This window comes from Hyperolius riggenbachi, chromosome 1 (genome assembly GCF_040937935.1).
Source record: "Hyperolius riggenbachi isolate aHypRig1 chromosome 1, aHypRig1.pri, whole genome shotgun sequence".
NCBI lineage: Eukaryota > Metazoa > Chordata > Amphibia > Anura > Hyperoliidae > Hyperolius > Hyperolius riggenbachi.
In genome coordinates this window covers 651,407,282-651,430,196 of record NC_090646.1, presented here as the reverse complement: position 1 = coordinate 651,430,196, position 22,915 = coordinate 651,407,282, and the positions used below count along the sequence as shown (strand labels likewise).

At 46.3% G+C, this 22,915-nt stretch overlaps 1 protein-coding gene across 10 annotated transcripts in view; it reads right to left on the bottom strand.

Annotated features, from left to right (window-relative positions):
• Positions 1 to 8,647: 8,647 nt before the first annotated feature.
• The window catches only part of UBAP2 (ubiquitin associated protein 2), a 132,844-nt gene continuing 118,576 nt past the window's right edge, over positions 8,648 to 22,915 (bottom strand). For 5 of the 10 annotated variants that reach the window (XM_068251723.1, XM_068251752.1, XM_068251744.1 and 2 more), the window contains exons 21-28: positions 19,722 to 19,772; positions 18,893 to 18,971; positions 15,033 to 15,247; positions 12,891 to 12,990; positions 12,693 to 12,815; positions 10,627 to 10,694; positions 10,132 to 10,323; positions 8,648 to 9,427 (exon numbers count right to left, since the gene is read on the bottom strand). In XM_068251723.1, the coding sequence (XP_068107824.1) occupies positions 9,332 to 9,427; positions 10,132 to 10,323; positions 10,627 to 10,694; positions 12,693 to 12,815; positions 12,891 to 12,990; positions 15,033 to 15,247; positions 18,893 to 18,971; positions 19,722 to 19,772 (924 nt within the window). In that variant the 3' untranslated portion in view covers positions 8,648 to 9,331. The remainder of the gene's footprint in view (positions 9,428 to 10,131; positions 10,324 to 10,626; positions 10,695 to 12,692; positions 12,816 to 12,890; positions 12,991 to 15,032; positions 15,248 to 18,892; positions 18,972 to 19,721; positions 19,773 to 22,915) is intronic. The other 5 variants (XM_068251749.1, XM_068251768.1, XM_068251736.1 and 2 more) reach the window with 3 other exon arrangements.

Below are 22,915 nucleotides of genomic sequence, written 5' to 3'. Positions count from 1 at the left end.
GCTGCTCGCTCCCGTGCGCATCATCGGGGGCTCACTGCGCAGGCGCAGTACAAGAAAACTTCGTTGGACGATGGCGTGGGACAGTACAGCTGCAGGGGGCCGGTAGAAGGTCCAGGTAAGCAGGGGTGCTCATCAGGACTCTCGAATTCAAATATGCCCAGATTTTTCGGGTAGTTTTCATGTTTGCTGAAGTCGAAGCCCGATGCTAATACCGAATTTGAATTCGCATGGTTCCCGAATTGGAGCACTTGAATTCGGCCGGATGATGCGGTGATCACGGGTTCGACTTCGGTATTCGGGGATGACGTCATAGGACCAATCAGAACTCCTCCAGCCGAGGCCCTAGCAACCAATCAGAGGAGGGGAGCCTGGCCCTCCCCTCCTCTATATAAGGCAGCGGCCATGTTGCAGAGCCCATCTTTGCGTGTAACTGAGCGCGGTACTGAGAGTATCTCCAGTGCTGCTGCGTGTCTGAGCAAGTGCTTCTTGTGCAAAACCTAGCGTTTTGCTTCCTAATCACCTCCTAAACACTTATATTATACTCATTTATAGTTAGCTAGTAATTTGATTGTTTTTAGTCAGCTAGTGTATATGTTACGGCCAGAACCCGAAGTCTGGCCACTTCGTGTTCTGGCCGGCCAAAATGCGAAGTGGCCAGGTACCTGGGGCCAATGTTAGAAATGTAATGATTCCTGGCTTTGCGATCAGCGCAGTGCTCCCTTTGGCGATAAGTGCAGTGCTTCCGGCGCCGTGCCCTCTTTCTCTCCTCGCGCTCCTCAACGGGCGGCCAATCGTCAGCAATTAACGAACTTCTCCGCTCCGGCTCCTCCTCCTGCCTTCCTCCTATTTCCCTCTGACAGCCGGGGACACACATGGACTCAAGAATCGTTCGTGGCTGCAGGACAGCAGAGCGGGACTGCTGCAGACATTGCTTCTGCCAGCACCCGCTCTGCAGGAATTAACAGAACAAATCCCTGCAGTCACGAATGACTCTGGGTGCAGGTGTGTGTCCCCGGCTGTCAGAGGGGAAATAGGAGGAAGGCAGGAGGAGGAGCCGGAGCGGAGAAATCCGTTCATTTCTAACATTGGCTGCAGGTACCTGGCCACTTCGCATTTTGCCTGGCCAGACATATATACTGTGCTAGGCTAGTCTTAGGCCCAGTGCACACCAAAACCGCTAGCAGATCCGCAATACGCTAGCGGTTTTGGGAGCTGATTTCAGAGCGATTCTAGGTATGTTTAGAGAGGTTTTCTAAACATACCTAGCGGTTTTGGGTGCGTTTTTGTGTAGCAGATTACACATATTGTTACAGTAAAAGCTGTTACTGAGCAGCTTCTGTAACAAAAACGCCTGGCAAACCGCTCTGAAGTAGCGTTTTTCAGAGCGGTTTGCGTTTTTCCTATACTTTACATTGAGGACAAAACGCTTCCGAAAACCGCAAACGCGCAGCAGGAGGTGCGTTTGCGGCTTGGCAAAAACCGCAAACCGTCGGTGTGCACCATCCCATTGCAATATATTAGACAAGCGTTTTTAGAGGCGGATGCGGCCTGCGGATCGCTCCAAAAACCGCTCGGTGTGCACTGGGCCTTAGTCTGTGTGCAGCCTAGGCCTGCTAGGCTAGGTAGCCTTAGCCTACTACTAGCTTAGGTAGGTTAGGGTAATTTATAGGTAGTTGTGTACTAGTACTAGTTTAGTTCATTTGTTCTGTAGTCTGAGTTTATTAGTTTCAGTACTGTGTTAGTTACTGACTGTGTACAGGCCAGCAAGCATCTGTTGTGATCTGTGACTGTCATCTGCCCGACCCTATTCATTGCGTCTGTGTGTGACGGACTGTAATTGTCACTCACTGTCTGCTACATAACTTAGTTATCGTGTACTACACTAGGGATTATAGTTAGTTGCGTACTACTACTACTACTTCTAGTTTACTTAATTTCGACTGTTAGCTTATTAGCTTCTGTACTGTATAATAGTTAGTTCACAGGCCAGCAAGCTTCTGTTGTGATCTGTGACTGTCATCTGCCCGACCCTATTCATTGCATCTGTGTGTGAGTGACCGACTATAATTTTCACTCACTGTCTGCCACACAACTTAGTTATCGTGTACTACACTAGGGATTATAGTTAGTTGCGTACTACTACTACTTCTACTAGTTTACTTAATTTCTACTGTTAGTTTATAAGCTCTTCTGTACTGCGTAATAGTTAACTTATTTCACAGGCTAGCAAGCATCTGTTGTGATCTGTGACTTGTCGTCTGCCAGACCCTATTGATTGTGTCTGTGTGTGACCGACTTTAATTGTCACCGTCTGCCACACGATTTAGTTATAGTGTACTACACTAGGGATTATGGTTAGTTGCGTACTACACTACTACTACCACTTCTGCTACTAGTTTACTTAATTTCTACTGTTTATTAGCTTCTGTACTGTGTAATAGTTACTTCACAGGCCAGCAAATATCTGTTGTGATTTGTGACTGTCATCTGCCCGACCCTATTGATTGCATCTGTGTGTCACCGACTTTAATTGTAATTGTCTAACACGAGTAAGTTAGCGACTACTGTAGACTACACTGCTGTTAGTAGTACTACTAACTATTTAAATAAAAAAAAAAAAAACTCATTTTTTGTTGTCACCACCAGTCACCACTAACCCAGACTCTTCTTTATTAACCACTTGCCGACCAGGGGTGATTTGCCTGATCTGTGCTGCGTGGGCTCTCCAGCCCGCAGCACAGATCAGTATTATACCAGGGCGATCAGACTTCCCCCCCCTTTTTTCCCCACTAGGGGGATGTCCTGCCGGGGGGGGGGTCTGATCGCCGCCGGCCATCTGATCTGCGTTTTGCGGGGGGGGGGCTCCTCAAAGCCCCCCTCCGCAGCCATTTCTGCCCTCTGCCTCCCTCTCTCTGTAATGTGCAGGACGGAACGGATAGGCTTCCGCCTATCAGATGCCGGCGATCCCCGGCCAATCAGAGGCCGGGGATCGCCGATCTGCCTTACGGCGCTGCTACGCAGCAGCGCCGTATGATGTAAACAGCGGGGATTCCTTCCCCGCGTGTTTACATTTTGCCGGCGAGCCGCTCTCCGGCTGTTCACAGAGACACCCTCCGTGAACTGACATGGAAAGGCCGCTCAATCGAGCGGCCATTTCCATGGTAACCCGCAGATGACCAGTTTACGCCAATCGGCGTTAGCTGGTCGTCAAGAGGTTAAAGAAAAAGAAAGGACACCGAGAGCCCAATATAGTGTAGTAAGTTGGGTGATGGGTAAATGGAAAAGTATATGATAGATATACTCACAAGTCAGGGGTACCAATTAGGCAACCACTATATAGGCAGGTGAGGAGATTAGGCCTGTCCTCACTCAGGATTAAGATGTCGCTCTCTGTAGATTAGGAGAAGAAAGGGAATTCAACCCCTCCACCAGGGGTGGATGCTGATATTGTAAGGAGAACAGAGGCACCAACAATAAAATATATTTAAAAACTTTAAAATTCCTCGGGAGGCGGTGGTGGACTCATCTCCCCGAAGCAGACATGATACTGACGGTTTTAGTACAAACACATTTATTTATATACTCCAACATACAGTGCAACGCGTTTCACTGGTATATTCCCGATTCCTCAGGCAATAATTAACAGGAGTACACACAGTGCAGTCTTTAGGTCACGATAAGCGCCTCTGTCGGGGCGCTTATCGTGACCTAAAGACTGCACTGTGTGTACTCCTGTTAATTATTGTCTGAAGAAGTATCATGTCTGCTTCGGGGAGATGAGTCCACCACCGCCTCCCGAGGAATTTTAAAGTTTTTAGATATATTTTATTCTGTTGGCGCCTCTGTTCTCCTTATATTCTTTTTTTAAAGTTTACACCCTTTCCCGCACTTTTCTACACATTTTTTTTTTATTGTAGTATTTGTTTAATTGTACAATGACTGGCAGAGGTAGAGGGTGAGGCACCAGCAGGAGAGGCAGCACCATTGCAGCAACCACTGCCAGCACCAGCAGGTCTGTGACTGGTCCGCTACCAGCCACTGACCGCAGAGTTGTGAAGGAGGGAGCAGAGGCGCAACAGCGTGTGACGGCTGTGGTGGAAATGATGGCGGAGCAGCAAGCCACCGTTTCCAGCCAGAGCTCCAGCACCAGCGAGACCACTGCCACCACCGCCAGCATTCCGGTCCGCAGCAGGCCTCCACCACCACTTGAGGTCACGACGACACCAGCAACCAGCCTGCCCTCAGTGAGCTCTTTCTTCACCCCAGGGACTGCAAGCATTTACAGGGATGTTTTGGAGCAGTGTGAGGCGGACATGCAAGGGGGAGGAGTTAGATGTGGAACAGTGTCATGACTGCTAACAACTTCCTGAAACCATGCATTTAATGCAAATAACATGAAAATTTGCACTGAAAACTACGCTATTGCAAAGCATTATACATAAATCGTGGCCAATACGCATAAAGTATCCAAAAAAATAAAGCAGGACCTCAGATTTTTTTCTTTTTTTTTTCACTTACGGAAATTTGCATTGAATGGAAACGGCCACATTCACTAGCATTTGTTGCTAAACTAATGCAAAGTTTCTAAAAATGTTTACCACTGCAAAAAAGTCTGTCCGAACCGACCCTCAGGCTGTTTCCTCTTGTGTGTTTTGTTAAACAGCAGCCGCAATGCAAAATCTCTCGGCAATCGGCCTTGAGACACCGCTGGCTGTTCTCCATCCACATACAGGCGGCACACGTGGTTGCCAGTGTAACGTGAGTGATGTCACATGTACTGACATATACACCAGCAACCACGAGTGGCGGGTATGTGGACAGAGCATGGAGCCAGCAGTGGACAGACAGGTAAAGTACACTGTACAGGGTACATTTTACAGTAGAGGGTGGACAGCGCCAGGATTCTGTTGCATTAGTTCCAATATCACAAGTTGTTACCACCACACACCTGATCGAGCATGTCAGCCCTACAGCTTGTAGCCTGTCTGATCAATACATGCGACCGACTTTGGCCCAAAATTTGTCATATCATTGATCGAGCATGCTCTTAACTGCACAGATTTTTATCCAATCTGATTGATAATAGAATTGGATGGTCGATTGGCCACCAAGTAGCCTGATATATGGCCACCTTAGCGGTCCACTGCAGACTATAAGGCAGGTGCTGCTTGCTTGGAAGTGAGCTATTGCCCATTTTGCATGCTTGTGGTGGGAGCAGTAGAGAACGGTCCCCCCAGACTGTGTATGTTTCTCAGTTGGCAGTTGTCTTTTGCCATTTCAGGAACTTTTCACATTTTGACTCCCAGAGGTGATACTTTTTGGTTCAGGAAAGCTCTACAGCAAGCTTTGGCACAACCTCTTCCAGTAGCCATTGCGGTACTTTCAAGAATCCAGGCAGGTTCAGTAACTGACCAGTGCTGTATGAGTGTCTGCAGATGACACATTCAAATCAGTCCTTGTGCCACTTCTCCTTTCACACTGCTAATACAATTCTATGGGCATGTGCACACCTTTGCACTGTAATAGATCAAGTCCAAGTAAAATATGGTAAATTTCAATATTTTACTAACACTAAAGCTAAACCTATTCTCACCCTATCCCCTCCCAATGCCTTACCCTAACTAATAACCTGGCAATGCAGGAATCTATCCGCCAATACGCATAATCTGCTCCCATATTACTGAGGGGAGGGGTCTGGAAGGGGTCAGTGCAAGACACAGCATACTACACAGGTGAAACTTCTAATAAGTTTTCTAGAAATTCTGGCTACATGGTGACTACCTTGAAATTTGTACAAATTAAACTCTTTTTCTCCCCTCTCTTTTTGGGATTGTAACTTAGCAACCACTGATTAGGTCAGAGAGCATCATCATAATGTATAGAGGATTACAAACAAGGGAAATAAGATGTCACATCCTACAGGAGAATGCAGGGAGGAAATTCAAAGTGCACCTGTTTCATATCAGAAAATGCTGTGAAAGCAGGATAGGAAGGCAGGCACTGGCTTTAGTTCTTATAAGGATAATGGCTTTAGTGTGGTTTGGCAACATGGAGTTTAAAGTGAACCAGAGATGACGCACCCTCATGTATTTTACCATATAGATCAGTGGGAACATTAGAGAAAACACCCACCCTGCTGTTTTATTCTGCACTGCACAGCTTGTTTATCAGACCTGATAAAATCCCCGACTGAGCATTCAGTCTGGTTTTGCTATAATGACTGCGCTATAATGATTCCTGAGCAGAGCCACAAGGGGGCAGGCTTGGACTTGAAAAGACATGAGAGAACACAGACTGAGCTATAAATATCCCTGAGCGAAGCCAGACTGAATGCTCAGTCGGTCAGTTTTATCAGGGCTGATTAGAAGCAAGCTGTGCAGTGCAGAATAAAACAGAAAGCAAGGTAGGAGTTTTCTTTAATGTTCCCACTGATATATATGGTAAAATACATGAGGGTGCTTTGTCTCTGGTTCCCTTTAATAATTTTAACATCTGTACTGTAAAGCGTTTTTCTCCTGTTGGACTCAAAGTGCTCAGGAGCTGCAGCCACTAAGGGACGCACTCAAGAAGTCACCCTGCAGTGTTAGGGAGTCTTGCCCAAGAACTTCTTACTGAAGTACTGACCCTAGCCAGGATTTGAACCCTGGTCTCCCATGTCAAAGTGTCACTTGGGTATAGGCATCCAATATACTGCCATATAATACATAAAAATGACCAACCCCTCATGCAATGCCAGCATTACCAAGCGACTGGGCCCCCATTCGGCAATGTTTTCTATCTAGTGATGCTGTAAGTTAACTTCCAGTCCATCACGGATGGTGTTATGTCATCAGTATTAGTTGAATTCTGCTGCTGGATGGCAGATGTGGGTGAACAGGAGCTGAGCCTGTGACTATACAGAGCATCTTGGGTTGCTTAAATTAATGCGCGCTACAAGTTTTAACACGCGTAAAGTTTTACGCGCATAATTAATGTAGTGCTATTCAATATCAGTTTAGTGAATCAACGCCCTTGTGTGTAGTCACTGGCCCACCAGTCCATTCCCCAGCCAAAGCTAGTGCCTGCACTAAATTGGGAGAACAGCATGGGGAAATGAGTTTCTAAACAACTTACTCGACAATTTTATCTCAGCGTTTGTGGCGTGAAAAACAGAAGTAGAAAAGTGCAGGAGTGTGGTGAAAGGAGCTGGTGTTCCGTATAAACATTGTGCTGCTGCACTGTTATTACCACGCAAGCAATCTAAAATTAAATGTTATTTTTTTTCCCTTTTGGTTTGCAGCCAGCTGCAAAGGCCTTGAAGATCTACTTACTGTAAAGTACATCCTACCCAGGTACACCTCTCTTCCTACATTAGCAATGAGCTGCACAATGCAGGAAACACTGCAACTCCGAAAGAGTAGTTACCTGCAGCAGTCAGCAACCACACCCACTGTGCAGGCAGCCAGGCTGTGACATGATGGCATCTTGTCTCTACTGATAAAGCGGAGGTCGGGAAGCTGGAGTAATATGGAGTAAGTATCACTAACAGGCCGATAGAACAGGTCTTGCACTACCCGTGTGTAGAAGAGAAGGGTGACCAGCAGGCAGGACCACAACAGTACAGGTGTACAAGCAGTGTCTATTTACAAACACTGCCCACCGCTGCCCCCCCCCCCTCCCTCTTTAAAGTGTACCCAAGAGAAACCTTGGACCAAACAAAACACATACTTTCCTAAAAAAAAAAAATCTTGTAACTACTTTTGACGTTGTCCTCTATTGCGGAGAGCTTGTCAGATTAGAGATCTGCGCTCCTCTTCATGCACAAGCATGGCTGTACTGTGTTTGCACGAGTACGGCTGCCAGGGCCGGTTCTAGACTTTTTGCTGCCTGAGGCAAACTTGTGAGGATGCACCCCCATTTCCCGATACGGAATGATCCCACAGCACCCGACAATTTACTGCCTCCCTCCTCCTCAATCACTGTCGGACTCCTCACACAGCACAACAAGCTGCTTTTCCCCAATGATGATCTCTTTGCCTCACTCTCCTCTCGCTTCTCCTCCTACTCTGACTGCATGCTGTAAGTGTAAACACAGTACAAACATGCTGCCCCTGTAATCTCTGCAGCCTGATGCACGTGTTTCACCTCGCTTCATGAGAGGACCAGCCCTGGCAGCTGCGCAATAAACTGGAGCCACTCGTGCATTAGCGGTTCTGTGCTGCTGCGCAGGTGTAGCCACGCTCACTTGGGTGCAACGTGGCCATGTTCATGCATTAAGAGGAGCACAGTCCGCATCTTCCACAGCAGGCCTGTCCAACTGGCGGCCCGGAACATGGCCCCCAAGCCGCACTCACTTGCCCGGACAATTTTTTGTGGCAGGCCCACCTTTTGTTTGCACTTGGATTTGCCCCTGATTAGAATGTAATTGTTGATCAGGGACCAGTCTGGAGCTGATCTGGTACACCTGTGTCATTCTGGAATACACTAGGGCCCTCAAATCTCAGAATGCCCATACCTACTTTCCCATGATTCAGTGCAAGTCTGCTTCTAAACACTACAGGTGCACTTCATCCAGGGACAGGCGGGTGGGCGGATCTACCTCTATAACTGGGTAAAGTGCAAATGCCATGCAGAGCGGCTGGATCCAACTTAAAGAATAACGATTAGCTGCAGATGATCCTTTTCGTTTTATTTAAAATAAAAAAAGGAAATAAGTGATGTTATGACGGCTGGAGTGCCGGGGTCCACCATTCTTTTAATATACTCATTCGGATACCAAATGAAACCATCGTGGATCAGAGGAGGGTAAAAATAATATTAATAAAATTAGGGGGAAGAGGAAAAGCAAAGAAAAAGGACGGGACAGGAAAACTCTGCGAGTCGTCTGCCGTTCCATTTAATCGGACTTAAATAAAGAGGGGCGATACCACATTTCGTTTTTTTCTTTTTTAAAATGGCACTTTTTCTTACAAACCAATGAGCTTAAAACAAAAGAAAATATATATAATATATATATTTATATATATTTTTGCACGGATGCAGGTGTTAAGTCAAATGCCCCCTAAAAGGAAAAATAATAATAATAAACAAGAAAAAAAAATAAAATAAACGGCTGCAAAATGCAGAAAAACCACATTTAGGCTCTATTACATATACAAATACATACATAAATATATTACATACACCGGCAAACCAAAAAGAAAGCGGGTATAAGTTTCACACTAAGGATGTGTTTGTAGACTCCTCCCGCGCAGACGTTTTGGCTGATCACAGTTGTCTCTTCTGTAATTAATTCAAAACTAATGGTGGCGGTCCAGGAATGGCCTGCAGGGTGCTTCTCAGGTGAAATGCCTCAGTTTGTCCAGTAGGGGGAACTGGTGTAAGCGGTCTTGGTAGCCTGAGTCTTCTGCTGCATGGAGGTGGCCTGGCTGCGCTGACCTGATCCGCCCTGGAAGAGACGGACAGCAGGAGGGGTCAGAAAGCAAGAAAACTCACAGCGCTACTAAAAAGGACTGAGGGCGGTTAACATAGAAGCAGAGAATTATTAAAAAAACAACAACATGTATAAATACAACAGAGGGCAATACAAAAGCTTGGTAGATTAGCTTTTTGTCCCTAGGATAGTACAATGGACAACATCTGCGTATGAAGGAAAAAAGTTTTTGCCATCTATTTAGAAAGGGTTGCTTCACAGTAAGAGTGGTTAAAATTTGTAACATCTTACCTCAGGAAGTAGTTATGGCAAACTCTATATCTGCATTTAAAGAGGGCTTGGATGCTTTCCTTGCATTGAAGGGCATCCACGGCTATATTAGGTAATTCTCAGAAGAGTTGATCCAGGGATTTATCTGACTCATCTAGAATCGTGAAGGAAGTTTTCCCTTTTATTATCCCTTTTAGGCTGATTGGCTCAGGCCATGTAAGGTTTTTTTGTCTTCCCCTGGATAAACTGGGATTTGTGCTGGTTCAGGATGCTGTTTTTTTTTTTTTATGGTTGAACTTGATGGACGCATGTGTTTTTTAAACTGGACTAACTATGTAACAAACAGTACCGGGAATGGAAGGGGCTTCTCCAGCAGCTGTACACACAGTGGTCACATGATCAGCTGCTGCAGTGGGATTGCATCTCTCCTGCAGGCAGGGAGTTCTCACCTGTCCGTCCTGCTGCAGGTGGTGGTGCAGCAGCTGAGAGTGAGGCTGCTGATGCGCGGGCAGGATATGCAGGAAGGGCGCAGGAGCGTATCCAGCGGCGGCCCCGGGGTTCAGAGGTCCGGTGGAGCCCAGAGCAGATGGGAGGCTGAAGGGTGGCGGTGTGGCCGCATGGAATCCCTGCTTGTCAAATGTCTGGAAGAAACAAAGGGATACAATAGTGAAACCTAAACTCAAGTACACACTATATATTCACTCTGTGAAGAAATCATGACAAAGTACATACAGGTGTCCCCAGACATCATTGCTGCATGCATGGATGAACCGCCTCGCTGATGTCATCTGTTCACTGTGGGAGCTTCCCACAATGTGGTGCCTCCCGAATCCCCCTCCCCCAGACCAAGTCTGTATGCTGATAGTTGCAAAACTGCAGCAGGTAACAACCAGACTTAACCCTGACTTCTCACACCTACGCTGTCTGTGCAAACAGTTACCCACCTGAGTCTTGTTGTAGACGGATCCACTGATATCGGGCACTCCTGTGCTACTGGAGCTCACAGACACCCCTTCAAGAAGAATAACAAGAAATACTATTGAAGCCCGACTGTCAGCAATAAAATCAAATGTTTATTTACCCACTGCTCTGTGTTTATTATGCAGTCTACAACCAGATCATGCATTGCAAGCATTCTAATATAATCAGAAATGTTTCTGTTGTCTGTTCTCAGTCGGCCTGGCTCTATTTGGTACATTGCCAAGGAGAGGGAGGCTTGTTATCTCCCCTCCCACATTCCTGCTCCTCACTGATTGGGTGAGGGCAGTTCAGTGCGACAGGCTGAGAAGCCCATTTCTGCAAAAGCTGCTGAAATCTGATCTATGCTGTGCTCACATGTGTTTACAAAGCAAGCTAGAGATGACAGTTTCTAGGAGGAGGGAAAAAAAAAAAAAAAAAAGGACTAAGGGAGGAAATGAGATCAGGATTGGCAGGCAGTAAAGATGGAAAATGTCTGAAGCAGTTTTCGCTTTATTTACTATAAATAAATCACTGAAATCCAAATAGATATCACTGATATCTGTCCTGCGCCGCCCAAGGAAAGGAGGGGATGGAAAGCCACAAAGGGCGGAAACCGCTGCGGAGGGGGGCTTTGAAGAGCCCCCCCACTAGGCACATGTGAGAGCCGGCGATCAGATCCCCCCAGCAGGACATCCCCTAGTGAGGAAAAAAAGGGGGGGCGTCTGTCTGGGTGCCCTGCATGCCTGCTGATCTGTGCTGTGGGCTGGAGAGCCCACGCAGCACAGATCAGCCAGAATCCCCCTGGTCCTTAACCACTCTGGCGTTCTGATTAAATCGCCAGGGTGGCTGCGGGAGGGTTTTTTTTAAATAAAAAAAAAACTATTTCATGCAGCCAACTGAAAGTTGGCTGCATGAAAGCCCACTAGAGGGCGCTCCGGAGGCGATCTTCCGATCGCCTCCGGCGGCAAGAGATAACACGGAAGGCCGCAATGAGCGGCCCTCCGTGTTTCGCTTCCCTCGTCGCCATGGCGACGAGCGGAGTGACGTCATGGACGTCAGCCGACGTCCTGACGTCAGCCGCCTCCGATCCAGCCCTTAGCGCTGGCCGGAACTGTTTGTTCCGGCTACGCTGGGCTCGGGCGGCTGGGGGGACCCTCTTTCGCCGCTGCACGCGGCGGATCGCCGCGCTGCAGCGGCGATCAGGCAGCACACGCGGCTGGCAAAGTGCCGGCTGCGTGTGCTGCTTTTTATTTGGTTGAAATCGGCCCAGCAGGGCCTGAGCGGCAGCCTCTGGCGGTGTTGGACGAGCTGAGCTCGTCCAGACCGCTCAGCAGGTTAAGTGGTTAAGTAGAGCAAGTATTTATCGGTTTCTATATGTGTTTTTTTTTTCCTGGGACAGTATGGCTGTTCCTGCTGCTTTAATACTGAGCCTTATGAAAGGCTTCACGATTCCTCAGATTTATTGCGCTTGCCACAAGCCAATAGCTGGATAGCGTACTTACTGGTAAGGCTGCTGCCTTTGATGTAGGGTTTTGAGCCTTTGGTTCCAATCCCGGCTCAAGCCAGTGTGTAAAACAGTAAGAAATCTCTGGGCAAGGCTCCCTAATGATTCTGGTCACCCGTGGAGCATGTGTCATGCCTAGAACCCACTAGAGCGTTTGTTTTTGAGCGTTTAGAGAGCGCTTTCAATCGTTCGAGACTTCCCTAAATGCTAATAAATGTAACACATTCCACAGTAGTGATTACGATTAGCCAAATCGCAATCGCAGGACATGCAGCATTCTCGGAGCGTTTGTGCTTCAATGTAAAGTATTGAGGTGCTGTTGCCATAGAGACCTGACGCAGGAATCAGTGATTGAGGTGAATTTCATGTCCCCCTCCCTAGCTCTGCGGGAGGGGGACATGAGAGGGATCCGGCTGCCTATTGGTGGGCCGGAGTAACAGCGCGCGCGGGCCATAGTTTGCCCAGCGCTGCTATAGACTATCTCTGCTAAGTTTTAAAAACCGTCATGCACCCGTAAGCAGATCCGTGAGCTCTGTGGTGAATTACCTTTGCCTGGACCGGAACCTGCAGCCTTGCTTTGTGCTTGAGCCGAGGTGCTGTATCCCCCTTTGCTGTAATCCGCCGCTGTCGTCCCCTGGGTGAGGTCATCATACCCTACGGGAAAAGAGACTAATTACATACACGTGATGTGGACCAATCCCTAAGGAGGGGCGGGTATGAGGGGGCTGACCGAGACGTTGTTACCTGCACTGTAGCTGTGCTGCCCATATCCTCCGGCCTGCTGGAAGGGAGTGGACGCCGCGTTCAGGTTTACTCCATGTTGTTTGGCTGACGCGGGGGGTACCTGGGAAACAAGCAAAATGATAGGGTAGGTTTTGCACTTTCCTAGATACAGAAGCCTCAAGGTAGCCACACACCATGCAATTAAAAGATCCAATTTACACCAATTCGATAAATACAATTGGTTGTCTCGAAAAATCGAAAGTGTTTTTTTTTTTTCATTCGTTTGAGAAACGTGATCGAATTTCCTGTCCTTATTCGATAAAAGAAGATCGAAAGTGTTGGATTTTTCTGATCAATTTTTATGAGGATTGAATGGTGTGTGGTAGATTATCAATTACTTGATATACAGACCCAAGCAATTTTTTTCTGCATTTTCAATCATTTTTTTCATAATTGAGGAAAAATGTTACGTGTGTGTGGTACATTGGTCAGATTTTTGAAATGTTACAATCAGTCAGAAAAATTGATTGCAATTTTTGAATTGAAAAGATACTGAATAAAAATAATATAATATGGTGTGTGGCCACCTTATAGCTCACCACACACCATACAATCTTGGTTGTACAGATTGGCCAAATCTATGTAGTATAAGGACCAACAGATTGAAAATACCTTGCAGGATTGATTGGATCAGCTCTTATACTACATGAAAGTGGTAAGATTGAACAACCAAGATTTTATGGTGTGTGTCGAGCCTTAGGCTCCTTTCAGACTACTAGTAAAACGCTTCAGTTTATCAATGCTGAACAAAACGGATCCTATGCAAAGCAACAGGAATTGCGCACGTCAGACCGTTTGTAACGGATCCATTCTGTCAAGTGAAATGCAAATTTTGGTCCTGCACGATTTTCCCGGCTCAGCCAGACGAAGTGGATTGCAACTGAGTACAGTGTGACTCCAGCCTTAAAGGGGCACTATGCTGAAAAGTTGAAAAAACATATGTACACATGCACACACTTGTCCCATAATAAATGGACTAATTTTATACTTCCTGTCAGGGGCGTAACTAGAAACCACTAGGCCCCCCTGCAAAACTTTGAATGGGGCACCCTCCCCCCGACACCCCCCATGCCAACCCTGAAAGGCTTGGGTTAGAACAGCCCTGTAGACCAGAGTTCCCCAACCCTGTCCTCAAGGCCCACCAACAGTACATGTTTTGCAGAAAACCACAAACATGCACAGGTAAGGTAATTAGTGACTCAGCAGAGCTGATTACATACCTCTGTGGATTTCTACAAAACATGCATTGTTCGTGGGCCTTGAGGACAAGGTTGGGGAACACTGCTGGAGTCCATGCTGAATAGGGACTGTCTACAAATCTTTGTCTAAAACACTTTGTATGATTCCTTATAAGGGGTTAAGCAGATCCAGTCATTAGAACAAATGTGCAGAGAGCAAAAAGTTTTTTTTCTCTGTGCCCTTAGCTGACAATCTCAAGACGGGGCCTCCTGTGGCTTCTGCCACCCCCCCCCCTGCAGCTGCATCCCTTGCAGGGTCTATTGTTACGCCCCTGCTTCCTGTGTAGCTGTCACTCACAATAGGCATCATGTCTCTTAGCTCTGATGCTCTTAACGACAGACTTTGGATTAGTCCATCTCTTCATGGGGGATTCTCAATTTCTTTTGTTTCAAAAGCATTCTCTGGAAAGGATCTAGACAAAGATGCTAGCCACCCTGCACACTTTTGCGCACACAATTCTGGAAGGTGGACTGAGTAACTGCCATACAAGGACTGCTTTTGAAAAGAAAAGAAATCCTGAGAATCCCATAGGAGAAAATTGACTAGTCCAAAACCTGTCGGCAAGGGATTCAGAATTGGCATTATAATGCCTACTGTAAGTTACAGATACATAGAAAATTAAACATTTACATTGCATTTATTCTGAGACAAATGCACATCTCATTTGGAGGTGTAAATACGAATTCTAAAGGTTATACATTTTCGCCATAGTGCCCCTTTAAGGGTACTACATCTGAATGGATGGATGGTGTTACCCGAAAAGCATTCTGCTAGAACGTCATTGTAAAGGTGATCACTGGTATCTGATCGATTGCTTTGCCAGATTGGTCACCATCAACTTCCATGAGAGCTCAGGATACTTACAAACATTGTGGGACCGTACTGGAAGGCGCTTGGTACGCCCGGCACCCCGGCGTAGTAAGGTAATCCCGTGTAGCTGTAGCCAGGCGGCAGGGTTGGGTTCAGGAAGGGCTGTTGAGCAGTGTGATGAGTCTGCGTCTGATTCTGCTGAGGCTGTGCCAACGTTGTGGCAGGAGCCGGAGAGGCGGAGTCACCTCGGCCAAACTTTGCTACATCACCTGTAAATATGAGTCAGAAAATAAAAGACAGTACAAAAACACATTCTGCACAAGTAATGTAAAATGTAAAATCAGATAGTCTAGTGCATGACCACCTATCAAAATGAATGTTGTAGGAGAGAGAGAGAGAGAGAGAGAGAGAGAGAGAGAGAGAGAGATGGAGAGGAGAGAGAGAGAGAGAAAGAGAGGGAGAGAGAGAGAAAGAGAGCGAGAGGGAGAGAGCGCGAGGGAGAGAGAAAGAGAGAGCGCGAGAGAGAGAGAGAGAAAGAGAGAGCGCGAGAGAGAGAGAGTAAGAGAGAGCGACAGAGAGCGACAGAGAGAGAGAGAGGGTGCGAGAGAAAGAGAAAGAAAGGGAGAGAGGGAGAGAGAGAGGGAGAGAGAGAGGGGAGGGGGGGGGGAGGGGGGGGAGGGGGGGGAGGGGGAGAGGGGGGGGAGGGGGGGGGAGGGGGAGGGGGGGGGGGAGAGGGGGGGGGGGGGAGAGAAAGAAAGAGAGAGAGAGCTTATGTGTATAAAAAATCAAATCTATGTAGCACACACTTGTAAAAAACTCATCTGGAAAGCAAGAGTAGAGAGAGAAAAAGAAAGAGAGAGAAAGAGAGAAAGAGAGAGAGAGAGAGAGAGAGAGATGGAGAGGAGGGAGAGAGAGAGAGAAAGAGAGCGAGAGGGAGAGAGAGAGAAAGAGAGCGAGAGGGAGAGAGAAAGAGAGAGCGCGAGGGAGAGAGAAAGAGAGAGAGAAAGAGAGAGAGAGAAAGAGAGAGCGACAGAGAGAGAGAAAGAGAGAGCGACAGAGAGAGAGAGAGGGCGCGAGAGAAAGAGAGAGAGAGGGCGCGAGAGAAAGAGAGAGAGAGGGCGCGAGAGAAAGAGAGAAAGAGAAAGAAAGGGAGAGAAAGAGAGAGAGAGGGAGAGAGAGAGGGGGGGGGGGAGAGAGAGAGGGCGCGAGAGAAAGAGAGAAAGAAAGGGAGAGAAAGAGAGAGAGGGAGAGAGAGAGAGGGGGGGGGGGGGAGAGAGAGAAAGAAAGAGAGAGAGCTTGTGTGTATAAAAAATCAAATCTATGTAGCACACACTTGTAAAAAACTCATCTGGAAAGCAAGAGTATCTAGTATGTCGGACCTGAAGTGGTTAAAGCAGAATTACAGTAACAAATTTCCCCTGAAGTTGGAGGGTCAGGGAAGCCCCGGAACATCCAGAGGTTTCCAACTACTGAGGTGAGTAACTGGTTCTTTTAAGCAACCTTGTGACTTTATGGGAGGAAGATGATACTTACCTTGGAAAAGGAAAGCCCCTGGATTCTCCTCCTCTAGACCAGGGCTGTCCAACTGGAGGCCCGTGGGTTGCATGTGGGCCCCGAGCAGCACTCACTTGCACAGGCTATTTTGTGTGTCAAGCCCCCTCCTCTGCCAGGCCCACCTTTTGTTTGCACTTGGCTCTGCCCCCCAAAGCCAGGACATTGATGCTCTGCCCTCTTTAGCCAAAAATCCGGTGCTAGACACACCCACTTGCCCGTGAAGATGGGACAGCACTGCGCTAGACGACCATCGCTGCCTGAGATCATGTGAAAGTCCAAATTCACACGGTGCAGGCACATGACTGCTTGTCATGGAGGTTCAGGGGGTCCCAGCACTGGACCGGTGAGGTGGAACCCTCTGGATTATTCATACTTCCCTCTACTGAGGTATCTATTTGGGGCACTTTATTTCCCTATAGGTGCACTTTAAAGAGAAACTCCGGTGAAAATAATGTAATTATTGTAAGAATGAAGCATTTTTTATGTACAAATGATTTAGTCAGTGTTTGCCCATTGTAAAATCTTTCCTCTCCCCGATTTACATTCTGACATGTATCACAAGGTGACTTTTTTTTTTTTACTGCTGGCAGGTAATGTCAGTGGAAGAAGCTGCCCCAGTGGATTACCTGCCAGCAGTAAAAAAAATCCCGTGTTTACATCATACGGCACTGCTGCGCAGCAGCGCCGTAAAAGAGATCGGCGATTCCCGGCCTCTGATTGGCCAGGGATCGCCGGCATCTGATAGGCTGAAGCCTATCAGAGGCGGTGCAGGACGGATCGACGTCCTGTGCCGCCCATAGTGAGGAGGGGAGGGAGGGAGGGAAGTACAGTGAGGCGGAAAATTGCTGCAGAGGGGGGCTTTGATGAGCCCCCCTAAACAAAAATAGCCGGTGATCAGACACCCCCCCCCCCCCCAGCAGGACATCCCCCTAGTGGGGAAAAAAAAGGGGGGGCTGCCTGCTGATCTGTGCTGTGGGTTGGAGAGTCCACGCAGCACAGATCAGATAAAACAAGCCCGGTCCTTAAGTGGTTAAACCTGAAAAGCATTCACTACCTTTGCAAAGCTATTCTTGCAGAGATCTGATGTAGAACTAGTGACGGGTCTCATTCCACCTCTATAAAAGGAGAGGCTGGCTACTTTCTTCATTAAAACGGCTTCTAATGTTACTTCATAAACAAACTTCTATGTTTCTAAATAATCAGCCGCTGCAGAGACTGGAACAGTAATGCAAGCTGATCTTCTGAGCTTCCCTATTAGTGAGTGAAGCCATTTATCACATTAAAGGACCAATGGGAAGCTTGAAAAAAATCAAAAGGCAACACCCAACTATCGCTCAGTTAAAAAATTAAAGTGGACCCCAACTCTTGCACTGGACAGAAGGAAAACAGAGAAATGTACCTTGTATGCATTTAGAGAGACTTTAGCCTGTCGAATTCCCCCTCATCTGTGACGAATCACAAGTGTAATTTGATCTCTCAGCTGCGTCAGCTGGCTGCTACGGCAGAGTCTTATTGAAAAACACAGGGTGTTAACCCTTTGTCTGCTTCCATGAAAGCAGGAAGTAGAAACACTAGAATTATAGCAAGATTTGTATCAGTTGTAACAAAAATGTTTTTCTTTTAAAGAGACTAACAAAAATGTCAGCCTTATTTCTTCTATCCTATAAGTTCCTATGCCTGTTATAATGTGCTCTGTATTACTGCAGCCTTTTTAGGTTGCACTGTCTCTGTAATATATGCAATAATCTTTTCTTTGTCAAGCCTTGTCGAGCCAAAGAGGAATGCACTGCCTCTGCTGTGATAGGGAGAAGTTATGCACGCCCCCTGCAGGTTTTCCTGTGTGTGTATGAGTCACAGGCAATGTCTCTACTCACAGCCAGCATCTCTGCAAGGCTCGTGGAGCTGAGACATTTCAAACAGCTGGGAGTGCAGAGAGATCAGTGCTGAGCTCAGACAAGCAGCTAAGTGAACAAGTGGAGTAACATTCCAGCAATCAAGTCACATTTGAGAGGAGCCTCTGCAAACAGGCACCTGCTCTGATTATTTATTTCCTGTTTGGCGGCCATCTTCATTGTTCACAAAAACAACAAGCAGTGATTTTATCACCAGGAAAGCAGCAGGGAGCGGCAAAAATGTCAGAGGGGGCTAGGAGAAGACAACAAACAGGCTGGTACATTTATGTAAGATTTTCACTGTACATATTCTCTTTAAAGGTTATTATGCTGTTGCTTATCTTTTAGAGCAGAGAGGAAATTTTGAGTTCAGGTCCGCTTCAAATCGATGTGGTGTACCTCTGTCTGCTATGGGGACAACGGGGGCATTTCCAAAGCAACAGTTTAAGGCTGATCCTGCATAACTACCTGAGTATGGGTTGCTTGCGAGTCCTCCGTCTCGGCCTGTCAGTGTGGCTGGGGCAGGAAACGTGATGCCATAGTAATCCTAGAAACAGAGCAGATTCCTTTTATCGGCAAAGTGTTAGGACTTAAAGGACAAATATAGCAATAAAATTGTGAAATTTAAAATACATAAATATTAATGTACATTTTCTCTAAGAGTAAACTGGACAACTTTACTTTCCTCATGAGGGATTCTCAGATTTTTTTTTTTTTTTTTATTTTTTTTTGGACAATATCGCTAAATGAACTGCATTTACTCAGTCCAACGTATGAGTAGGGAAGCTGGCCGACACCTTGTATAGAGCTTTTTCAGGAAGTAATTTGGTAAAGAATAAAAGGTAATACTGAGAAATCCCCATGAGGAGCTGAACTAGTCCAAAACCTGTAAGATCTTTACTGTTAAGGTGCACGTTTATGATAAAATCTCTCGAATGATTGACTATCTGATCAGAAACAAACAGAGGATAAACTTATACGCAATCCAATCAGACTGAAAGAATCATTCCAAAATTCAGATCGATGGAATGATCAATAGGGCGATCGTTCATCTTCAATCGGCACCATTAGTGGCACCCGATCTAACCAGACAAACGGTCGATCGATAGGGAGGTTATACCATTAACGGCAACTTAAATGACAGTAATGTAGGGAAAAAGTAATTTATAGTGCATTTTATACTATGTATTTTGCGTTTGGACAATTTTTCATGTTAGTGCTCCGTTAACTATGAAGGAAGGAATGACTAAATAAACAGTTCCATGTGCTGTGTCTCCCTGTAGGTGGCGCTGCTTACCATTGGTAACCTGGATTGAAGCATCTGGAGATCGTCATACCCATAGATCTGCTTAAAAGAAAGAGTAGGATGAAGGATCAGAGCACAGAATAGAACTCTGGGAAATAAACTAAACAACCTTGTCACATGACTGAACAATAATCATCAGGTGTTACAGTTCGTGAAAAGCTCATGTCAGACTGATCAGTAGTTCCAGAGATAAAAGCATCAGAAGTGAAAAGAAAATGATCTGAGCCTCTCTGTTATACACTTAATTTAATAAGAATCCAATGAAAAACAGACTGACCTGGGCAGGCGCGGGGGGATAAAATGGCGGCAATACAATTGGGGGGGGGGGGGGTTAAGAGTGCTTGGGCTTGAACTTTGTATTGCAGAGGTCAGATTAATGTCATGTCACGCCTGCTGACAGTAATGTGATGTGTGCAGCGCTATTCAAGGAGAACTTGGTCAGATATCAATTCTCACAGAAGAGGTGCCCATACATCAGGCAATTTGCAGACCAATTGACCACCGTATTAGATAATTTTATCTAATCGGGGATAACTGGTGCCACACCTGCCCGACTGGTGTTTTGATCGATTTTTGGCTGAATTCATCGAAAGTGTCTATCGGACATGTGGGAAAACCTTAGAGGAAAGCGCTCAGTCAGGTGCGGAGGGTAACCACATTCATATTGCAATGACCAATGTACACAACAGACCCCCAGTCGCTGTACCCCCAAGTATAAAATGTCCCCCTGTGCCCACGTTTCAAATTGTAAACTGTCCACTGACGCGACTCCCGGCTGTGACCACAAACATGTGCACTGTTACTACATTGCACTGGTGTCACAAGGTACATGCACTAGCAGCGGACACGAGTGACATTTTACACTTGGGGGCAGCCAGGCAGATAGCGTCAATAGGCAAATTGAGCTGCCGTGTATCGACAGCCGACAGATCTCTCACTGATCAGATTCAATCAGAGATCTGTCTCATGGTCAATCTGCCCATCATCACTAGATGTATGGGCACCCTAATATGGAGAGTGTATGGCGGTATCGGTCACATATCAATTGTCACAGTAATACGTGACAGCGGTTATCCAGGTAAACAGGATCAGTCAGATATTGTTGGTCAATCTAACAAGAGAGCACTAATAAGAATACATTATGGCATTTAATCAGCAAAGCCATCAGACAAACGGCCCGGTAGCAAGTCTAAAGCCCAATCTACACGATACGATTCACTGTGCGATTACGATTCTATTTACGATCCGATTAAATCCAACATGTCCGATTGGGATTTGATTCGATTCAATCGAATTGAATCAAATCATTCAGACATGTCAGACTTAATTGGATCGTAAATAGAATCGTAATCGAATCGTACAAAGAATCGTATCGTGTAGATGGGGCTTTAAGCCTCATCTACACGGTAAAATTTTCCATCAGATAGACGGATCTATTAGATAGATCTAATAAGAAATTGCATCGTGTGTAGGCATCCAAATTGTTTCAGATCATTTTGCTTTGATAAGTACCCAAAATCTATCGCAAAATCTGACACAATCCAATTGGACCAATTGGAAATGATCTAATAGATCCATTTAATAGATTCGATTTGATGGAAAATTGTACGGTATGGATGAGGCTTCAGAATAGAGAAGGGCAAAAATCTGACAGCACATAATTCGGGTTGCAAGTTGCATTAGCAGCTGGTATCTCCGGAACTACACAACTGTGACATGCACTCTCCACAGATGGATCTTTCCTTCACACACTCAGCGTCTATGGCAAGGATCGCTTTACAGTAGCACTGGCGCAGACAAACATTACACTCCAGTCTTCGAATACACTTTCCAAAAACACACATACCAGAATTTGGGGTTGGGAACTCCAGCACAGTAAACCAATCAAAATGTATTGGACTATATTGCAAAGTGTTGCCAGTCTTAACATGCAGTGCACCCCCCCCCCCCCCCCAATACTCTTTTAGCCAGATGCTCCACCCAGCTAATTTTGGTGAGCACCCGGCTGTCATTGGCTCACCGCCTCATCCTCCTCCCATGCTGTAAGTAAAAGCTGCGCCAGCCCTGGATTCCTGTGGCGCCCCACCCAGCTGGAAGAAAAAATTCTGGGGAGAACATGGACATGAATCAGGGTTTGAGGCTTCAGAAGGAGGATGTTTAGTAAGTAAACCGGATGTGTTAGGACAAACCAGTGCAAGTGAGAATATATTTTTAACTTGTTTTTAGCCTTCAAAGCAAATCTGAAGTTACAGTGAAAAAAAAATTTAGATACCTATGCAAAGGTAAGGATATGAATCCCATAAAGCACAGTTCCTCAACCCTGTCCTCAGTTTCAGGGGGTGGGGTGTTACCAACTGGTACAGAGAGATGACCGGGAAGGTTCTATGGGATTCAGAGTTGCTTGCATTTAAAAAGGGCGCCAGGAAATTTAGGCACAGGGTGAAGCTGTAAAACAGCTCATCCTCCTATTGCAAATTTCCCAGCGACCTAAATTACTATTCCCCTTCCAGGCCGCCATGGACTCAGGGGTAAAATGCAATTCGTCTTTCAGCTATTGCTGGCAACTGAATAGCACTGTTTTTTTTCATAGTTTGAGCTCTGTCTGTTGCCGGGACCTAACTGTTGCCGGGACCTAAATTACCCTCTGAGTGACGCTACAACCATAATTCACATTGCAGTATATGGCAGAGCCCTTTTTAACCGCCTCGTTCCAAGCCTTCCATTATATCATAGCTGAGTAACTTTTTATCACAGTTGCTTCAGTATTACTTTACGCTCTGTGGCTGTCAGCACTGACTACACATCCTATGTGGAACACGTACGCAATAAGACATGCGCTGAGCTGCATGCTTGTTTCTGCTCTTTGCATTGGAGGTTGTTAAACATAAATTACAGTCCCCTAATACTGGAACCTACATGCAAGCTGACTGGATTATAAGGGAGGAATATTCTACTTGTTACATTTGGGAAAACAAACAGAAGATGCAGGAAGTGTGTAAAACAGCATAGATCCCTGCTAGATTGCAATCAATCTGTCGAGCGTGCGGATCAAGGCAGGTCAGATACTCTTACAAAACACTCTACACCACTCGTTTCTCACACCAAACATGGCAACACACACCAATTCCCGCTCAATTACTGGCAGATTCAACCACTCGTATCTGCCAGAAATCTATTGCCCCAAC